Consider the following 18,628-nt stretch of genomic DNA (forward strand, 5'->3'; position numbering starts at 1 on the left):
GTTTGCTTGGGTTTCCTCTGGGTGCTTTGGTTTCCTCCCACAGTTCAAAAGACATGCTGGTTAGGCACACTGGCAATACTAAAGTCTTCCTTAGTGTACCCGAACAAATGCCGTGGTGTGGCGACTGGAGGATTTTCACAGTAACTTCATTGCAGCGTGTAAGCCTACTTGCAATTAATAAATAAACTTTTTTTTTAAAAGCAATAGAAGGGGTCATCAAAAACACCATCATAAAGCACGTGCTTAACAATAACCTGCTCAGTGATGCTCAGTTTGGGTTCTGCCAGGGTCACTCAGTTCCTGATCTCATTCCAGCTTTTGGAATGAGCTGGACAAGAGTTGAACTCCAAAGGTGAGGTGAGACTTCAAGGCAGCATTTGACCAAGTGTGGCATCAAGCAGCCCCAGCAAAACTGGAGTCAATGGGAATCGGGGGGGGAAAGCTCTCCATTGGTCGGTGTCATACCTGGCACAAAGAAAGATTGCTATGATGTTTGGAAGATTAATCACCTCAGTTCCAGGACATCACTGACAGGAATCCCTTGGGGTAGTGTCCTCGAACCAACCATCTTCAGCTGGTTCATCAATGACCCCCCCTTCCATCATAAGGTCAGAAGTGGGGATTTTCATTGATGAAAGCACAATGTTCAGCATGATTTGCAACACCTAGATATTGAAGCAGTCCATATTCAAATGCAGCAACACCTGGACAATATCCAGACAAGTGGCAAGTAATGTTTGCATCACCCAATTACATCACTGAAATTGACATTCTGTCCAACAAAAGATGATCTAACCATCACCCCTTGACATTCCTTCCACAAACATTCACTCCCTCCACTACCGAACAGTAACAGCCATGAGACCCATCTACAAGATGCGCCGCAGGAACTTACCAAGGTTCCTTAATCAGCACCTTTAAAATCCAAGACCACTACCACCTCGATGAAGAACAAGGCAGCAGATACCTTGTAATACCACCACCTGGAGGCTCCCCTCCTAGTAACTCACCATCCTGACTTAGAAACATATCACTGTATCTTCATCATCACTGGATCGAAATCTGGAATTCCCTCCCCAATAGCACTGTGGATGTACTTATACGGATTGCAGAAATTCAAGATGACAGCTCACCGCTACCTTCCCAGGGAGAAAAATTCGACACTTTCCAGCCTCTGCTTTTCTTCTGTAGACTCTGAATTCTGCCTTCAGCCCACCTTTCCCACACTGCCTCCCTGTCCACTTTCCCCTCCACCTCCACTCTCCCACTTTCTCTCTCTCTCTCTCCTCTCACTCCCCTTTCCTGCTCTCTCTCTTTCCTTTCCCACTATCACTCTCCCTCTCTGCTTTCCCACTCGCTGATGCCGTTGCTTCTCTCTCTAACCTGCCACTGTGAGGGAACAGGCCGCCATCCAGTGACGCTGTACAATGTCTGCCGATACCCAGGGCTCCATAACGACTTTGACAAGTCGCTACCCGCTCGGCTTCATCCACACAGCATCTGGGGGCGGGGCGGGGCGGGGGGGGGGGAGGGCCACACGGGGGCGGGGCCTGTACCCGTGGGCGGGGAGACCGGCAGCTGGGGCGGGGCCTGTGCCCGGGGGTGGGGCCTGTGGTAATGTGCCAACGATGATCATGTTGCGCATGTCTAGCGTCGGATGTGACGTTGGGGAAGCGGCGGCCTGAAGCGGGTTCACTGGGAGGTGAGAGAGAAATACAGGGGGAGAAGGGGCACCGGGGGGGAGGGGGGAGAAGGGGCACCGGGGGGGAGAAGGGGCACCGGGGGGGAGGGGGGAGGGGGGAGAAGGGGCACCGGGGTCGGGGGGGGGGGGAGGGGGGAGAAGGGGCACCGGGGTTGGGGGGGGGGAGGGGGAGAAGGGGCACCGGGGTTGGGGGGGGGAGGGGGGAGAAGGGGCACCGGGGGGGAGGGGGGAGGGGGGAGAAGGGGCACCGGGGTTGGGGGGGGGGAGGGGGGAGAAGGGGCACCGGGGTTGGGGGGGGGAGGGGGAGAAGGGGCACGGGGCACCGGGGTTGGGGGGGGGAGGGGAGAGAAGGGGCACCGGGGTTGGGGGGGAGAAGGGGCACCAGGGGGAGAAGGGGCACCGGGGTTGGGGGGAGGGGGAGGGGGGAGAAGGGGGCACCGGGGTTGGGGGGGAGGGGGAGGGGGGAGAAGGGGCACCGGGGTTGGGGGGAGGGGGAGGGGGAGAAGGGGCACCGGGGTTGGGGGGGGAGGGGGAGAAGGGGCACCGGGTTTGGGGGGGAGGGGGAGAGGGGCACCGGGGTTTGGGGGGGGAGGGGGGAGAAGGGGCACCGGGGTTTGGGGGGGGAGGGGGGAGAAGGGGCACCGGGGTTTGGGGGGGGGGGGGAGACGGGGCACCGGGGTGGGGGGGAGGAAGGGGCACCGGGGTTGGGGGAGAAGGGGCACCGGGGGGGAGGGGGGAGAAGGGGCACCGGGGTTGGGGGGGAGGGGGAGGGGAGAAGGGGCACCGGGGTTGGGGGGGAGGGGGAGGGGGGAGAAGGGGCACCGGGGTTGGGGGAGGGGGGAGGGGGGGGAGAAGGGGCACCGGGGTTGGGGGGAGGGGGAGGGGGGAGAAGGGGCACCGGGGTTGGGGGGAGGGGGAGGGGGGAGAAGGGCACCGGGGTTGGGGGGGAGGGGGAGGGGGGAGAAGGGGCACCGGGGTTGGGGGGAGGGGGAGGGGGGGGAAGGGCACCGGGGTTGGGGGGGAGGGGGAGGGGGAGCCGGGGCACCGGGGTTGGGGGGGAGGGGGAGGGGGGAGAAGGGGCACCGGGGTTGGGGGGGAGGGGGAGGGGGGAGAAGGGGCACCGGGGTTGGGGGGGAGGGGGAGGGGGGAGAAGGGGCACCGGGGTTGGGGGGAGGGGGAGGGGGGAGAAGGGGCACCGGGGTTGGGGGGGAGGGGGAGGGGGGAGAAGGGGCACCGGGGTTGGGGGGGAGGGGGAGGGGGGAGAAGGGGCACCGGGGTTGGGGGGAGGGGGAGGGGGGGAGAAGGGGCACCGGGGTTGGGGGGGAGGGGGAGGGGGGAGAAGGGGCACCGGGGTTGGGGGGGAGGGGAGGGGGGAGAAGGGGCACCGGGGTTGGGGGGAGGGGGAGGGGGAGAAGGGGCACCGGGGTTGGGGGGAGGGGAGGGGAGAAGGGGCACCGGGGTTGGGGGGAGGGGGAGGGGGGAGAAGGGGCACCGGGGTTGGGGGGGAGGGGGAGGGGGGAGCAGGGGCACCGGGGTTGGGGGGGAGGGGGAGGGGGGAGAAGGGGCACCGGGGTTGGGGGGGAGGGGGGAGAAGGGGCACCGGGGTTGGGGGGGAGGGGGGAGAAGGGGCACCGGGTTGGGGGGAGGGGGAGGGGGGAGAAGGGGCACCGGGGTTGGGGGGGAGGGGGAGGGGGGAGAAGGGGCACCGGGGTTGGGGGGGGAGAAGGGGCACCGGGGTTGGGGGGGGAGAAGGGGCACCGGGGTTGGGGGGAGAGGCACCGGGGTTGGGGGGGAGAAGGGGCACCGGGGTTGGGGGGGGAGAAGGGGCACCGGGGTTGGGGGGGAGAAGGGGCACCGGGGGTTGGCGGGGGAGAAGGGGCACCGGGGTCGGGGGGGGGAGGGGGGAGAAGGGGCACCGGGGTCGGGGGGGGCGGGGGAGGGGGGAGAAGGGGCACCGGGGTCGGGGGGGCGAGGGGCCGGGGTCGGGGGGGCGAGGGGGAGAAGGGGCACCGGGGTCGGGGGGCGGAGGGGGAGAAGGGGCACCGGGGTCGGGGGGAGAAGGGGCACCGGGGTCGGGGGGCGAGGGGGAGAAGGGGCACCGGGGTCGGGGGCGAGGGGGGAGAAGGGGCACCGGGGTCGGGGGGCGAGGGGGGAGAAGGGGCACCGGGGTCGGGGGGCGAGGGGGGAGAAGGGGCACCGGGGTCGGGGGGCGAGGGGGGAGAAGGGGCACCGGGGTCGGGGGGCGAGGGGGGGAGAAGGGGCACCGGGGGTCGGGGGGAGAAGGGGCACCGGGGTCGGGGGGCGAGGGGGGAGAAGGGGCACCGGGGTCGGGGGGCGAGGGGGGAGAAGGGGCACCGGGGTCGGGGGGCGAGGGGGAGAAGGGCACCGGGGTCGAGGGGGAGAAGGGGCACCGGGGTCGGGGGGCGAGGGGGGAGAAGGGGCACCGGGGTCGAGGGGGGAGAAGGGGCACCGGGGTCGGGGGTCGAGGGGGGAGAAGGGGCACCGGGGTCGAGGGGGAGGGAGGGGCACCGGGGTCGAGGGGGGAGAAGGGGCATCGGGGTCGAGGGGGGAGAAGGGGCACCGGGGTCGGGGGGCGAGGGGGGAGAAGGGGCTCCAGGGTCGGGGGGCGAGGGGGAGAAGGGGCACCGGGGTCGGGGGGAGAAGGGGCACCGGGGTCGGGGGGCGAGGGGGGAGAAGGGGCACCGGGGTCGGGGGGGCGAGGGGGGAGGTGGGAGAAGGGGCACCGGGGTCGGGGGGGCGAGGGGGGAGGTGGGAGAAGGGGCACCGGGGGGTGGTGGGGGGGGGAGGTGGGAGAAGGGGCACCCGGGGGGAGGGGGAGAAGGGGCACCCGGGGTGGGGGGGGAGGGGGAGAAGGGGCACCCGGGGGGGGGGGAGGGGGAGAAGGGGCACCCGGGGGTGGGGGGAAGGGGGGAGGAGGGGAGGGGGAGAAGGTGCACCCGGGGGTGGGGGGGAGGGGAAGGGGGGGGAGAAGGGGCACCCGGGGGTGGGGGGAAGGGGGGAGGAGGGGAAGGGGGGCAGGAGGAGCACCCGGGGAAGGGGAAGGGGGGGCAGGAGGGGTACCCGGGGAAGGGGAAGCGGGGGAAAGGGGGCACCCGGGGGAGGGGAAGGCGGGGCAGGAGGAGCACCCGGGGGAGGGGAAGTGGGGGGCAGGAGGAGCACCCGGGGGAGGGGAGGGGGGTGCAGGAGGAGCACCCGGGGGAGGGGAGGGGGGTGCAGGAGGAGCACCCGGGGGAGGGGAGGGGGGTGCAGGAGGAGCACCCGGGGGAGGGGAGGGGGGTGCAGGAGGAGCACCCGGGGGAGGGGAGGGGGGTGCAGGAGGAGCACCCGGGGGAGGGGAAGGGGAAGGGGGGGCACCCGGGGCAGGGGGGGAGGAGGGGGGCACCCGGTGTGGGGGGGGGGGCCACGGGGATTGGGGGGCGAGGGGGAGAGGGGGCGGGTGTAGAGGGAGCACGGGGGCAGGGGAGAGGGGAGGGTAGGCACGGGGGCGTGTGGGGGGCAGAGGGGGCATGAGAGGGGTCACGGGTGGGGGAGGGTGGGCACGGGGGGCAGAGGGGGCGGGCACAGGGGAGGGGGCAGGGCAGAGGGTGTGGGCGGGGACAGGAGAGGGGGCACAGGTGGGGGGAGGGTGGGCACGGGGGTGGGCAGGGGGCAGAGGGAGCGGGGACAGGGGTACGGGGGCGGGGACGGGCGGGGGAGAGGGGGGTACGGGGAAGGGGGGCACAGGGGCAGGTGGGGGGAGGGGGCAGGCGGGGGGAGGGGGCACCGGGGCAGGCGGGGGGAGGGGGCGCGGGGCGGGGGAGGGGGGCACTGGGGCGGGCGGGGAGAGGGGGCACGGGCGGGGGGGAGGGGGCGGTGGGGGCACGGGTGTGGGGGCATGGGGGAGGGCGGTGGGGGAGGGGTCGAGGGGGGCCCGGGGGAGAGGGTGGGGGTGGGGTTGGGGTGTGGAGGGGGCGGGGGTGAGAGGGGGGAGGGGGGGCGGGGTGAGAGGGGGCACAGAGGTGGGAGAGGAGCGCACCCGAGGGGGGAACAGGGGGCACGGGGGGTGGGAGAGGGGCGCACGGGGGGAGGAGGAGGCGGCACCGGTGGGCGGGGTGGTGGAGGAAGAGGAGGCACGGAGGGAGAGGGGGCACGGGATTGTCTAGAAAACTACAGGAGAAAATTAAATGGAAAAGTAAAGTTTATAATAGTCACAAAAGTTCAACACTGCAGATAGCCAAGGGGAGTGTAGAAAGTACAGGGATCAAGTATCAAAAGAAGTAAAGGAATCAAGGAGAGGGCATGAAAAAGTATTAGCTAGCATGATTAAGAAAAACGCAAACATGTTTTACCAGTATATAAAGAGCAAATGGATAGTTAGGGAAAAGGCAGGACCTATCAGAGGTGAAGGGAACAGAGTATATGGGAAGAGTTTTAAATGAATTTTTTTGTCTCTGTATTCACAAAGGAAAGAACATAAGAAATAGGAGCAGGTGTAGGCCATCTAGCCCTTCGAGCCTTGCCCCGCCATTCAGTAAGATCATGGCTGATCTGTCGTGGCTTAGTTCCACTTTCCCGCCCTCTCCCCATAACCCTTAATCCCCTCTCTTATCAAAAACCCATCAACCCGCGTCTTAAAAATATTTAGCGAGGCAGCCTCCACCACTTCAACAGGCAGAGAATTCCAGAGATTCACCACCCTTTGAGTGAAGAAGTACCTCCTCAACTCCGTTCTAAACCGCCCCCCCCTTTATCTTGAGGCTGTGCCCCCTAGTCCTACTGTCATTTTTGAGCGGGAAGAGTCTCTCCACCTCTATCCTATCCATCCCATTCATCATCTTATACGAAAGGGATGATGTGGATATAGTAATCCAAGAGGAGCAGTGTGAAATATTGGATAAAATAATCATAATGAGAGGAAATGTTAGAGGAGTGAGAATTCTTATAGTGGATAAGTCACCAGAGACGGATAGATTGTTCCCTAGTGTGTTGAAGGAGGTCACGGAAGAAATAGCGGATGCTCTGAGGATTATTTTCCAGCCTTCACTAGACACAGTTCAGGAGGACCAGAGTAATGCAAATGTGGTTCTATTGTTTAAAAACGAACAAAGGAGATGGCAAATAATTATAGTTTAGTTAGTCTTACTTCGGTTATGGACAAATTGTTAGAGTCAATCCTGAGAAATCGGATAAACTGTCACTTTGAAAGGCACGTTCAGTATGGCTTTAAGGGAAGATCATGCCACACAAATTTTATTGAATTCTTTGAGAAAGTGACAAGGAGAATCGATGAGGGTAGTACAGTGGATGTTGTGTACATGGAGTTCAGTAAGACATTTGTCAAGATCCCACATGGCAAGCTGGTCAAAAGAGTTAAAGGTAATGTGGCAAACAGGATAAAAAGTTGGCTTAGTAACATGAAACAAAGTAAAGGTCAATGGCTGGCCTTCAGAATATAAAGTTGTTTCATGTGATGTTCCACAGAACTCGTGTTGGGACTCCTGCTGTTTGTTTTATATATTAACCATTTGGACTTGAACATGGGGGGTACGACCGAGAAATTTGCAGACGCACAAAGATTGACTGTGTAGTGTATAGCTGTAAGGTCCAAATTGATATGGATGGTGCAGAAAAGTGGCAGATGGAGTTCAACTCTGACAAGTGCAAGGTAATGCATTTAGGGAGGTCAAACAATAAAAGGGAAAACACAGTAAACGGGAATATACTGAGAGGAATAGATGAAGTGAGTGATCTTGTTATACAAGTGCACAGGTCCCTAAAGGTAGCAGTACAAATAGATAAGTTTGTAAGTAAAGCATATGGAATACTGTCGTTCATTGGCAGAGGTATAGAAAAGTAGGGTTACGATGATGGAACTATATAAGACTCTGATGAGCCCACAACTGCAGTATTGTGTGCAGTTCAGGTCACCACATTACATAATTGCTCTGGAGAGAGTGCAGAGAAGATTTACTAGAATGTTGCCAGGGCTGGAGAATTTTAGCTACGAGGGGAGATTGGCAAGGTTGAGGTTATTTTCCTTGGAACAGAGAAGCTGAGGGGTGACGTGATTGAGGTATAGAAAATTGAGATGGGTAGGGAGAGAGTAGACAGGAGGGACCTTCCTGAGATGCTGATATCCATGGTGTGCATTTCCAGAATTTTCCATGGTCTATAATAAATGTCACAGGGCTGGAAGTGTAATATTTTAAACCTAAAGTCATTTCTGTTTGTCAATTTTTGCAAGTTAAGTTGATTAAGTTTTTTTTTGGCCAGTCATAAATATTAAATCTTTGATCTTTTCTAAAAATGGATGAAATTTGAGAGCAGGGTTAAAATCCTGAGGGGATTTTATAGCATAGAACAAGGTAACAGACTGAAATTTGGGTTATCGGAGAGGACAGATTAAGATATTGGGTCAAAGAACCAGATGGTGAGAATTTTGTTTTCTGTAACAAATTATGATCAACTGAATGCACTGCATTGGATAATTAATCATGCAGAGGGGAAATGACAGGGTAATTGGATAAATGTTTTAAAGAGGCAGTGCTGGCACAATGAGCATTCTCTTTTGAGTGCTGTAAGATTCTGTGATTTGTAAGTACAAAGAGAGAAAACAGCTTTTAATCAAAAGCTATGGATATTTCTTTCATTTAAAGTTTGTATTGCTGCAGGTGTAAACTGTGGCTCTGTCTGACTGCTTGGGAAGTTAACCTTTACCAGTGTTTCATAACTAACAAAAGCCAAGGAATGGAAGAAAGTATTATTTGCGAAAGATAAAAGAAATTCCAGTATCAAGAGAAATTGCAAGAGCTCTGAAATAAAGTGCTGAGTTTGACACTGATAAGAGCAGTATTATTACCCTCTAATAGGTCCTGCAAGAACATGACAACTCTATGATGATGATGTTTGTAGATTACTTGCTTACAGATTAGCAGCAAGACAGCCATTCGGCCTCAAACTAGTTCCAACATTCAGTTATATTTGATCTGTAATCTCAATCCTATTGACATCTCTTAACTCCATCTTCATTGACATCCAAACCCAATGGATGGTTTGTCCCCAGCAACAGCAGCTTTTTCTGGGAAACCATTTCAGATGGATCTCGCTCTTGAATATCCTCACTCTAATTTTAATGTTGTGACCCTTTCTCTGGTTTCCCCCATTAGAGGAAATAGTTTCTCTATATCTAATCTGTCAAATCACCTTAAACATCTGTTAGATCATCCATTATTCTTCTGAACTCAAGCTGGGGAGGACTCTCTTGACATTTTCTGCTTGATTTGAATTAGGCGGAGTGTGGACAGGGTGTAAAAGCCTGCAGCTATTTAAAAAATATGGCATATGTGAACAGTGTAGCAATAATGCAAAGGATTACTTAACATTGCGACTCCGTCAAAGCTGCCAAACTGTCTTTTCTGTTTCAGATGTTGATAGGAAGCTGTTTGTCTCACCCGACGCTCCTTTATACTTTTAATTGGCAGTGTACTTTAACCAAAGCCGTTTTTGCTCCTCTATCCTGCCCTTCAGTCAAGAACTGCTCCTCTTACAAGGAGTGCAATGCATAATCCAGAGCATCCCCTGGCACAGTTATTCAAAAGGTGCAGTTATTCCTCCTCCAGGTGAAACCTTAAAACTCCAACGGGCTTAGAATGCTGAGCCGGCTACAGGAGCTGAAGAAAGAGGAGGAAGCTCTCCTGAAAATCAAAACCAGTTTACAAGATCAATTAAACCGACTCAAGGTAAACCCAAAGAACGTTGCATAGTTATTGTTTATATATTGAATTAACTTTTCCTCTGCTCCGTACGTGGATACAAAGAACAAAAACAGCCCGGGATACAAGCCCTTCGGCCCAACGAGCCCACGCCGCCATTTTAACATTACCAGTCCCCCCCTCCACCCATGACCCTTATCTATTGTTTATGGCATTCCACATTGAGGGAAACTAATTTAGGGACAATTTATTACCTCCAATCAGCCTAATAGCACATCTTTGGGGTGTGGGGAGGAAAACCGGAGCACCCAGAGAAAAACCCACGCAAGCACGGGGAGAATGCACAAACTCCCACAGACACTGGCCCAAATCCATGTGTCTGCATAGCAAACAATGATAGTCACTGAGCTGTCGTGTTGCCTTTTCACCCAGGACCAGTAAGCATGTGTTTCCCCGTAAGGAATAGGCTGGCAATAAGGTAAAACTCTTCATCTCTCTCCCCCAGCTCCGCCTCTTCATCTCTCTCCCCCAGCTCCGCCTCTTCATCTCTCTCCCCCAGCTCCGCCTCTTCGTCTCTCTCCCCCATCTCCGCCACTTCGTCGCTCTCCCCCCCATCTCCGCCACTTCGTCGCTCTCCCCCCCATCTCCGCCACTTCGTCGCTCTCCCCCCCATCTCCGCCACTTCGTCGCTCTCCCCCCCATCTCCGCCACTTCGTCGCTCTCCCCCCCATCTCCGCCACTTCGTCGCTCTCCCCCCCCATCTCCGCCACTTCGTCGCTCTCCCCCCCCATCTCCGCCACTTCGTCGCTCTCCCCCCCATCTCCGCCACTTCGTCGCTCTCCCCCCCATCTCCGCCACTTCGTCGCTCTCCCCCCCATCTCCGCCACTTCGTCGCTCTCCCCCCCATCTCCGCCACTTCGTCGCTCTCCCCCCATCTCCGCCACTTCGTCGCTCTCCCCCCCATCTCCGCCACTTCGTCGCTCTCCCCCCCATCTCCGCCACTTCGTCGCTCTCCCCCCCATCTCCGCCACTTCGTCGCTCTCCCCCCCATCTCCGCCACTTCGTCGCTCTCCCCCCCCATCTCCGCCACTTCGTCGCTCTCCCCCCCCATCTCCGCCACTTCGTCGCTCTCCCCCCCATCTCCGCCACTTCGTCGCTCTCCCCCCCATCTCCGCCACTTCGTCGCTCTCCCCCCATCTCCGCCACTTCGTCGCTCTCCCCCCCATCTCCGCCACTTCGTCGCTCTCCCCCCCATCTCCGCCACTTCGTCGCTCTCCCCCCCATCTCCGCCACTTCGTCGCTCTCCCCCCCATCTCCGCCACTTCGTCGCTCTCCCCCCCATCTCCGCCACTTCGTCGCTCTCCCCCCCATCTCCGCCACTTCGTCGCTCTCCCCCCCATCTCCGCCACTTCGTCGCTCTCCCCCCCATCTCCGCCACTTCGTCGCTCTCCCCCCCATCTCCGCCACTTCGTCGCTCTCCCCCCATCTCCGCCACTTCGTCGCTTTCCCCCCCATCTCCGCCACTTCGTCGCTCTCCCCCCCATCTCCGCCACTTCGTCGCTCTCCCCCCCATCTCCGCCACTTCGTCGCTCTCCCCCCCATCTCCGCCACTTCGTCGCTCTCCCCCCCATCTCCGCCACTTCGTCGCTCTCCCCCCCATCTCCGCCACTTCGTCGCTCTCCCCCCATCTCCGCCACTTCTTCATTGCCGGGGTTTGCTGCACTCCTGTCGTGGCTCTGGGCATAGCCTGAGCCTTGCAGCCAAAGACGGGTTGTGGGATCCCTAAAGGACTGAACAGGGCTGAACACCTGAGTCATTTAGATCTGGGAATGATTCCAAAAAAAACCATAGCAGTGGAGTTTAAGTACAGATCAATTGTCATCCAATTGAATTGAGGAGTTCAACAATCTCTTGTCCCTTCCAGATACTGTGCAGCTTTATTCCTCTTTAAGCACCTTGGTGTACCTGATAAGATAAAATGCTGCAAAAATGCAAATCATTATAAATATTTGATGACAGTATTGTATTGGAATGCGTTATTGTACCAGTGTGTGTGTATGTGTTGTGCCTTTAGGTTGAAGAGTTGGCTCTGCGCTCCATGATCAACAACAAGCAAGATGGTGACGATGATGACAGTGATGACTGTGGTCAAGCATCTGAACCTGTAGAGGTGAGAAGTCTGAGCTGAGATGGAAATGTTTGAATTTCTTTAAAGATGCATGGAAAAAGTGTTGTACGATCATGGCTAATCTCATCTCAGCCTCAGCCCCATTTTCCTGCCCATTCTCCTCAACGCTTTAGCTCCATTAATTAAAAATCTTTTCTCCTCAAATTTACTCAAGGTCCCGGCATCTACCGCACTCTGGGTGAGTGAATTCCACAGATTCACCATCCTTTGAGAGAAGTAGCTCCTCCTCTCTGTTTTAAATCTGCCACCCCTTATCCTAAAACTCTAACCTTTTGTTTTAGATTGCCCCACAAGAGGAACCTCTATTTCTACTCTGTAATACCTTTTATATCTTAATTATTCTTAAGATATATCCTTATTCTCTAAACTCCAGGGAATACAGACCTAAACTGCTTAATACCTCTTCGTAAGACAAACCTCTCATCTCTGGAATCAATCCTCTTCTGAAGTGCCTCTAATGCCGTTACATACTTGCTCAAATAAGGGAACCAAAACTGTACACTACCCCAGGTGTGGCCTAACCAGTGTCTTGTAAAGTTGCAGCAACGCTTTCTTGCTTTTCTACTCTACTCCTTTCGCTATAAATGCGTAAATTCCATTTGCTTTCCTTATCACTGCTTCCTCACAGTGCCAGGGACCTGGATTCGATTCCCAGCTTGGGTCATCATCTGTGCGGAGTCTGCATGGATTTCCTCCAGGTGCTGTGGCTTCCTCCCACAGTCCAAGAGATATGCTGGTTAGGTGGATTGGCCATGTTAAATTCTCCCTCAGTGAACCCGAACAGGCACTGGAGTTGGCGACCGAGGGATTTTCACAGTAACTTCATTGCAGTGTTAATGTAAGCCTCCTTATGACACTAATAAATTTCAATTTATACTTTATCTGCATGCTAGTTTTCTGGGACTTGTGTGCAAGGACACCCAGGTCCCTCTGCACTGAAGTACCCCAAAGTCTCTCCCCATTTCGATAATAAGTTGCTTTTCTATTTCCCTGCCCAAAGTGAATAACCTCACAATTATCCATATTAAACTCCATCTGCCACAGTTTGGCCCATTCACCTAACCTACCTATATCCATTTGTAAATTTCTTATTTCCTCACTGCAACTTACTGTCCCATGTCATCTGCAAATTTGGCTATAGTATCTTCCATCCCTGTATTCAAGTAATTAATATAGATTGTAAATATTTGGGGCCTGAGGACCGAACCCTGTGGCACCCCACTAGTTACGTCTTGCCAACCAAGAAAAGATCCATTTATCCTGACTCACTGCCTTCTGTTGGTTAGCCAGAATATCTCTAAACAACTGCCATTATTCATCCAACCTTTTAATCTTCCTGTTCTGTCCACTGGAGCTAAGTCTGTGCTCATGCTGACATAATTATCTGTGTGTAATCCAGAGTGCAAGCGTGAGACTTCAGTCTCTTGCCCTCAAATTGAATTTTGAATTCTATCATACTATGATTTTTAGGTTAGAAGTCATTCATTAATCCCTGCTCATTGTACAATCCCAGATATAAAATAGCCTGCTCCTTGGTTGGTTCCACAAGAAGAAACAATCTCTAATAGACTCCATGAACTCTCCCTCGAGTCCACCCTTGCCAATTTGATTAATCCAGTTTTTGTGTATATTAAAATGACCCATGATTATTTCCATACCTTTCTTACAAGCCAGTCCATATTTCCTGGTTTATACTGTGCCCCACTGTGGAACTATTGTTTGGAGATCTACAGGTGACACCCTCCCGCCCTCCCCGAGGACTGCTTTCCTTTGCTATTTCTTACTTCTACCCAGGCTGATCCCACATCTTAATCTCCAGTGCTTATGTAACTCCTCATCACAGTACTGATTCCTTCATTCACCGAAAAAGATTCTCATTTTCCAGGAGGATGGTTCTTTAGTCAATTGTTTAAATCGATGTCCTCTGAATCTTTCTTGATTTTAAATATCTCTATTAGATTTCCTATGTACTTTTTCTTTTCCAAGGAGAACAACCGCAGTTCAGACCATAAGACACAGGAGCAGAATTAGGCCACTCGGCCCATTGAGTCTGCTCTGCCATTCAATCATGGCTGATATTTTTCTCATCCCCGTTTTCTTGCCTTTTCCCCATAACCCTTGATACCCTTCTTGATCCTTAACTAATCCCTCACCCCAGAACCATTCTAATGATAGTGATTTATTTCTGATTAACACTACCATTAAGGGTTATGGGGACAGTGCATGTAAAAGGCATTGAAGTCTCCAATCAGCCTTGATCGTATTGAACAGAGTCGGCACAGTGGCAGTGATTAGCACTACTGCCTCACAGTACCAAGGGGGCCCGAGTTCGATTCCCGGCTTGGGTCAGTGTCTGTGTGGAGTTTGCACGTCCTCCCTGTATCTGCCTGGGTTTCCTCCCACAGTCCAAAGATGTGCTGATTATGTGCATTGGCTATGCTAAATTCTCCCTCAATATATCCAACAGGTGCCAGAGTGTGATGACAAGGGCATTTTCACAGTAACTTCATTGCAATGTTAATGTAAGCCTACTTGTGACTATTAAATAAACATTAAAACTTTTAACTTTAGTTCAAGTTTGAAGGGCTGAATGGCTGCCTCCTGTTCCTATGTTCCTAGTAAATTTCTTCTCCAAGGCCCTAACATCCTTCCTAAGCAAATTACAGGAAGAGACTAATAAACATAGAGATTGGACAAATAATTGGCAAATGAACTATAATGCGCAAGTGTGAAGTAGTATAGCTTGGTAGGAAAAATGGGGAGGCCACTTATTAATTGGAAGATGTAAATCCAAGTGGGTGGAAGAACAAAGAGTTTGTGATAGAAATACATCAATCACTGAAAGATGTGCCACAGGTTTGCAAGGCCATTAAAAAAACAAGCACTCCATTTTGTTTCTAGTGGGATGGAACTGGAGTAGGGAAGTTATATCAAACCTTGGTTAGACCACACTTGAGACCACTGCTTATAGTTCTAGCTGCCAAATTTTATAAAAACATATAGAAGCAATGGAGAGGATGCAGAGAAGATTCACAAGGAATTCACCAGAAACGTCTGGGTTTTCAAATCAGGAAAGAATCGAAGGGTTGGGTCTCTTTTGAAAAGGGCAGTCTTTAACATTGAGTGGTTTTGATGTAATAGTTACAGAGAGAATGTTTTTTTGTGGGGAAGATGATGACTAGAGGCCATCAGTCTAAGGTAGAATCACTGTTACAGCACAAAAAAGGCAATTCAGCTCATCATTTCTGTGCTGACCCTCTGAATGAGCAGTTCACTTTGTGCCAGTCCCCTGCCACCTCCTGTAACCCTGGACATGCTTTGTTTTTTAGTGAATTTGTTGAAGGGTAAGTAGGGTAAACACATGAGAGAGAAAGGATTAAACGGCTACACTGATGTCATTAGATGAGGAAGGATGGGAAGGGACTGTGATGTAGTGGTAATGTCACTGGACTTGTAATCCGGAAACCCAAGATTCGAATCCCACCACAGCAACTGGTGATATTTAAATTCAATTAATAACTCTGGAAAATAAAGCTAGTTTCAGTAATGGTGACCATGACAACTATCATCATTTGTTGTAAAAACCCACTTGGTTCACTACCTTTAAGGAAGGAAATCTGTCGTCCTCTCTCAGTCATCCCTACACGTGACTCCAGACCCACAGCAATGTGATTAACTCTTACCAAGCCCTTGAAATAGTCGGGCAAGCCATATGTAATTAGAGATGACAGCAAACTGCCAGTGACATTCACAATCCCTGGAATAATACATTAATGAATAGCCTCAAGTCAAGAATAAAGATCAATATGGACTGGTCAGGCTCAATAGCCTGTTTCTGTGCAGTAGATCCAATGTAATGACTAATATATGGTCCATACACACCTCAATTCCACTGCCCTCATCCCACTTCACCAATGAGCTTTGAAGTTATCAATCAACGCAGAAAATAGGCAGAGGGAGGAAAGTTTTTCATTTAATGCACAAGTGCAGAGTTTAACAGCAGACTGGTAATTGCGGGAAAGTGGTTCTCCCAACATATGAGAAACCTGAGAAGCTTTAAGGTTTTAGCCTAGCCTTACTTTATCATCAGTGGCTATTGTGATATTTTTCACTTGCTCCATTTCTTTCTTCAGTCCTCGATGCAGGTGGACGACGCAAGCATTATCAATCAAACCCAGCTTCAGCTAACCACGCTGCAGACGGTTAGAAATGTAAGACAGAGAGATGAGGAAGAGGAGGAGGAAGAGGATGACGAAATCAACTCCTAAATGGGTCATTTTCAGACAAGAATGCAAGGAAGTCGCACAAATAGAATGCACTCAGTTCCTGTTTAAGGTGAAGTGTTGAACTGTACTTGTAAAGAGTGAAACCTCAGTCTGATGCATCAATGCATGGCTTTCCAGTAGCGGTGGAGTAAGCTAGGCAATGGGCAGGTGGTTGTCACAGGTGGGAAACAGCCTTTCTGCCATTTCTGAGCCTCCAGTTTATTAACTTCTAGAATATTGAGCAGAAATTGAAATGTTGAAATAGTTGTCTTCATCGTTGTGCCTTGTTTCTTGAGAGAAACAGTAAAAGGAAGATTGAGATTGAAAGCTGGCAGTGGGGACTTAGCCATTTGCTTGCTGGAATGATGTGTATGCTTCTGGCACTAAAAAATCCTTGGATTAATAAAATGGAAACTAAAAAGCATGATGGTGGGATAAGAGAGGGTGCAAGATTCTACAATCCTAAACTGTTTTTTTTTTGAAGCATTGGTATCAGGACATCAGAACAATGGATAAAATCAGCTGGACCTTAGGTTTATATTCAAATGTTACAGTATCTGTTCTTAGCTAATTAGGGAACTTTACTGTTTGTGTGTCTCACTGAGGTCCTGTAATGGTGGTAACCAATACTGCACCACACACACACAAGTTCCTGAGCAAACATGTCTTTAAAATAATGTTTCACTCCTAAACATGTTAAAGGAGGAGAGTGTATTTGATTCAGGAAGTACCTGAGACTGAGCTGAGTCTGGATAAACATTTCACTGTTTTGTTGAATTTTGGAATTGATTTAAACGTTATTGTTCCGCTGGATGAGAGCCAATTTGTGTATTTTTGTTTAAAAAGCTGACACATTCAGTTACTGCAGCCTCCTGGCATGGGATTGTAATCACTATCTTCGGTGAACCACTATCAGAGTCCTTTGGAGATTCTTCACAAGGTTGCTGAGACACTGCGCACTTGCTTCTTCATTGGTTTGGTATATCTACAGGGGAATTTGTGGAGCCTCACTGGAAGTGTAGCATATCTGTCAGTGCCACAGGCCAGCAGAACAGCTGTGCAGATTTCTACAATCGCCCTCTGTGATTCAATCATTCCGTATATTTTTACAGTGTAATTATTTTGCTTTTGAGCTCCCAGCATAGTGGCCTATTCCGCAGCCTCAGAGAGATAGGCCAAGTAATGCCACTATGGAATTTATTTATGTTGTATCCACACTTACATGTGAAATGTCTTAATATGTTATGGATTAATGACCATATTATAAAGATTTTTTTTTGTGTAGTGTTACCAATGCAGCAGGATGTGAACCACCCGTAAATATATGAATGTTTTTAGGTTCTAATAATCAAGATCTCAAGGTACTGCTCAAAGGAATTGTTAAGCTTTTGTCTGATGGTAAAACTGTGAATGTAGAAGTTTAATTGTCTTTTTTTTAGAAAGGAATCTAATAAGATTGTCCTGTGACACCTTAGCCTGGCAGTCAATACTTCTTTTAGTGAAAATAAGATATCGGCTGTGTTTTGTTTTCCACTCGATTATGTTTCAATTCAAATCAAATCCATCAGTTGAAATGCATGGCCAATAGTTAACACCAATGTGCAACATCCTGGCTGATGGGACAGGAGCCAGTGGTGAGCCAAAACAGAAAGGAACCAACAAAGTGGCGATGCAGGGACAATGGATCTGTTTACGAGGGAGCTAGATACTGAATGCATCTTGTGACACTTCCCTCCTGAAAACATGACTAGGAAACTGAAAACAAAGTTGCCAGAGAGCATTCCCTCCACCCTTCCGGTGAGCACACTCTGGAATACTTCATATTTGCAGTATTGTTATAAAATAAATACTTAGGGCTTTGTAAAAAATGTGGAAGATTATCGCAGCTAATAATTGCACTGCTACTAAGATGGCTAATAAAATTCTGATATTTTTGTTGTGACAACAGTGGAAACGTGCTTCTTAACTCATTGAAAACGTATGCATCGAATAGAGCCCAGATGAGCAGCAGTTGCTCCTCACTCAGTATAATTATTAAAGTCTCTCTTCTCCAAAACGTAGTGAGAGCCCCGGTAATTTGCGTCCTGGTAGGCTACCCAGCTATGATGAAAATGATAAATAATAATGAAATAGGCACTGACCCAATAACTTCATGCTTATTTAAATCTGTTTCCTCCTCTTGATGCTCAATCTTTGCTTAAAACATTATCATTTCCAGAAATATATCCAGTGCATAATACTCTCATTTTTCAACCGTTGTAGAGAGGGAGATATGAGGAAACATTCTGCCAGAAATGTTCTTTGTGCCTTGTAGGTAGCTGCACTGTCCACACAGGTCAAGGATTCCCTTTTTGTCCTGAGATGGATGATCTGAGTTGAGAGTTTCAGTAAGTGGTTGCAAATTTCCTTCCCAGCCAGGCTGGGAGAGAGATATCAGCCAGGACTTCTGCTTCTGATCGTTATCCAGTGACTCCCACAGTTGATATAATCAGGCTCTTTTGTGAATGCAGATAGCCCAATGACAGTTTGGGGGCTTATATGATGAATGGGCACCAACTAAGTCCCAACGTGAGTGTCTGGAATGAGCTGCCAGAGGCAGTAGTAGAGGCGTGTACAATTCTGTCTTTTAAAAAGCGTTTAGACTTACATGAGCAAGATGGCTATTGAGGGATATGGGCCAAATGTGGGCAATTGGGACTAACTTAGTCGTTAAAGACAGAAGGACAGCATGGACAAGTTGGGCTGAAGGACCTGTTTCCAT

The 18,628-nt window shown here is 52.2% G+C and overlaps 2 protein-coding genes across 4 annotated transcripts in view; one reads left to right on the top strand and one right to left on the bottom strand.

Moving 5' to 3' along the window:
* Positions 1–1,482, bottom strand: part of LOC145359467 (retinol dehydrogenase 13) — a 38,592-nt gene extending 37,110 nt beyond the window's left edge. The window contains exon 1 of the mRNA XM_080214034.1: positions 1,384–1,482. Within this exon, the coding sequence (XP_080070160.1) occupies positions 1,384–1,453 (70 nt within the window). The 5' untranslated portion in view covers positions 1,454–1,482. The remainder of the gene's footprint in view (positions 1–1,383) is intronic.
* A 138-nt stretch (positions 1,483–1,620) lies between these two features.
* snapc5 (small nuclear RNA activating complex, polypeptide 5) lies at positions 1,621–17,836 on the top strand. 3 transcript variants are annotated; one of them, XM_080214479.1, is made up of 4 exons: positions 1,621–1,702; positions 9,127–9,441; positions 11,489–11,584; positions 15,736–17,836. In XM_080214479.1, exons 2-4 carry the CDS (start codon positions 9,352–9,354, stop codon positions 15,868–15,870), a joined length of 321 nt encoding a protein of 106 aa, XP_080070605.1. In that variant the 5' UTR covers positions 1,621–1,702; positions 9,127–9,351; the 3' UTR covers positions 15,871–17,836. The 3 variants fall into 3 exon arrangements, with proteins under 3 accessions (XP_080070605.1, XP_080070604.1, XP_080070603.1); XM_080214478.1 differs by having other exon boundaries at positions 1,627–1,705; positions 9,326–9,441; XM_080214477.1 differs by lacking the exon at positions 1,621–1,702 and having other exon boundaries at positions 6,482–9,441.
* Positions 17,837–18,628: the final 792 nt, after the last annotated feature.

This window comes from Carcharhinus amblyrhynchos, chromosome 28 (assembly GCF_965287045.1).
Source record: "Carcharhinus amblyrhynchos chromosome 28, sCarAmb.v2.hapA, whole genome shotgun sequence".
Taxonomy (NCBI): Eukaryota; Metazoa; Chordata; class Chondrichthyes; order Carcharhiniformes; family Carcharhinidae; genus Carcharhinus; species Carcharhinus amblyrhynchos.

Coding starts and splice junctions, on each gene's coding strand:
- snapc5 (XM_080214479.1), top strand. CDS start 9,352: ATGCTGAGCCGGCTACAGGAGCTGAAGAAAGAGGAGGAAGCTCTCCTG. Junction 9,442..11,488: donor ATCAATTAAACCGACTCAAG/GTAAACCCAAAG, acceptor TTGTGCCTTTAG/GTTGAAGAGTTGGCTCTGCG. Junction 11,585..15,735: donor AAGCATCTGAACCTGTAGAG/GTGAGAAGTCTG, acceptor TTCTTTCTTCAG/TCCTCGATGCAGGTGGACGA.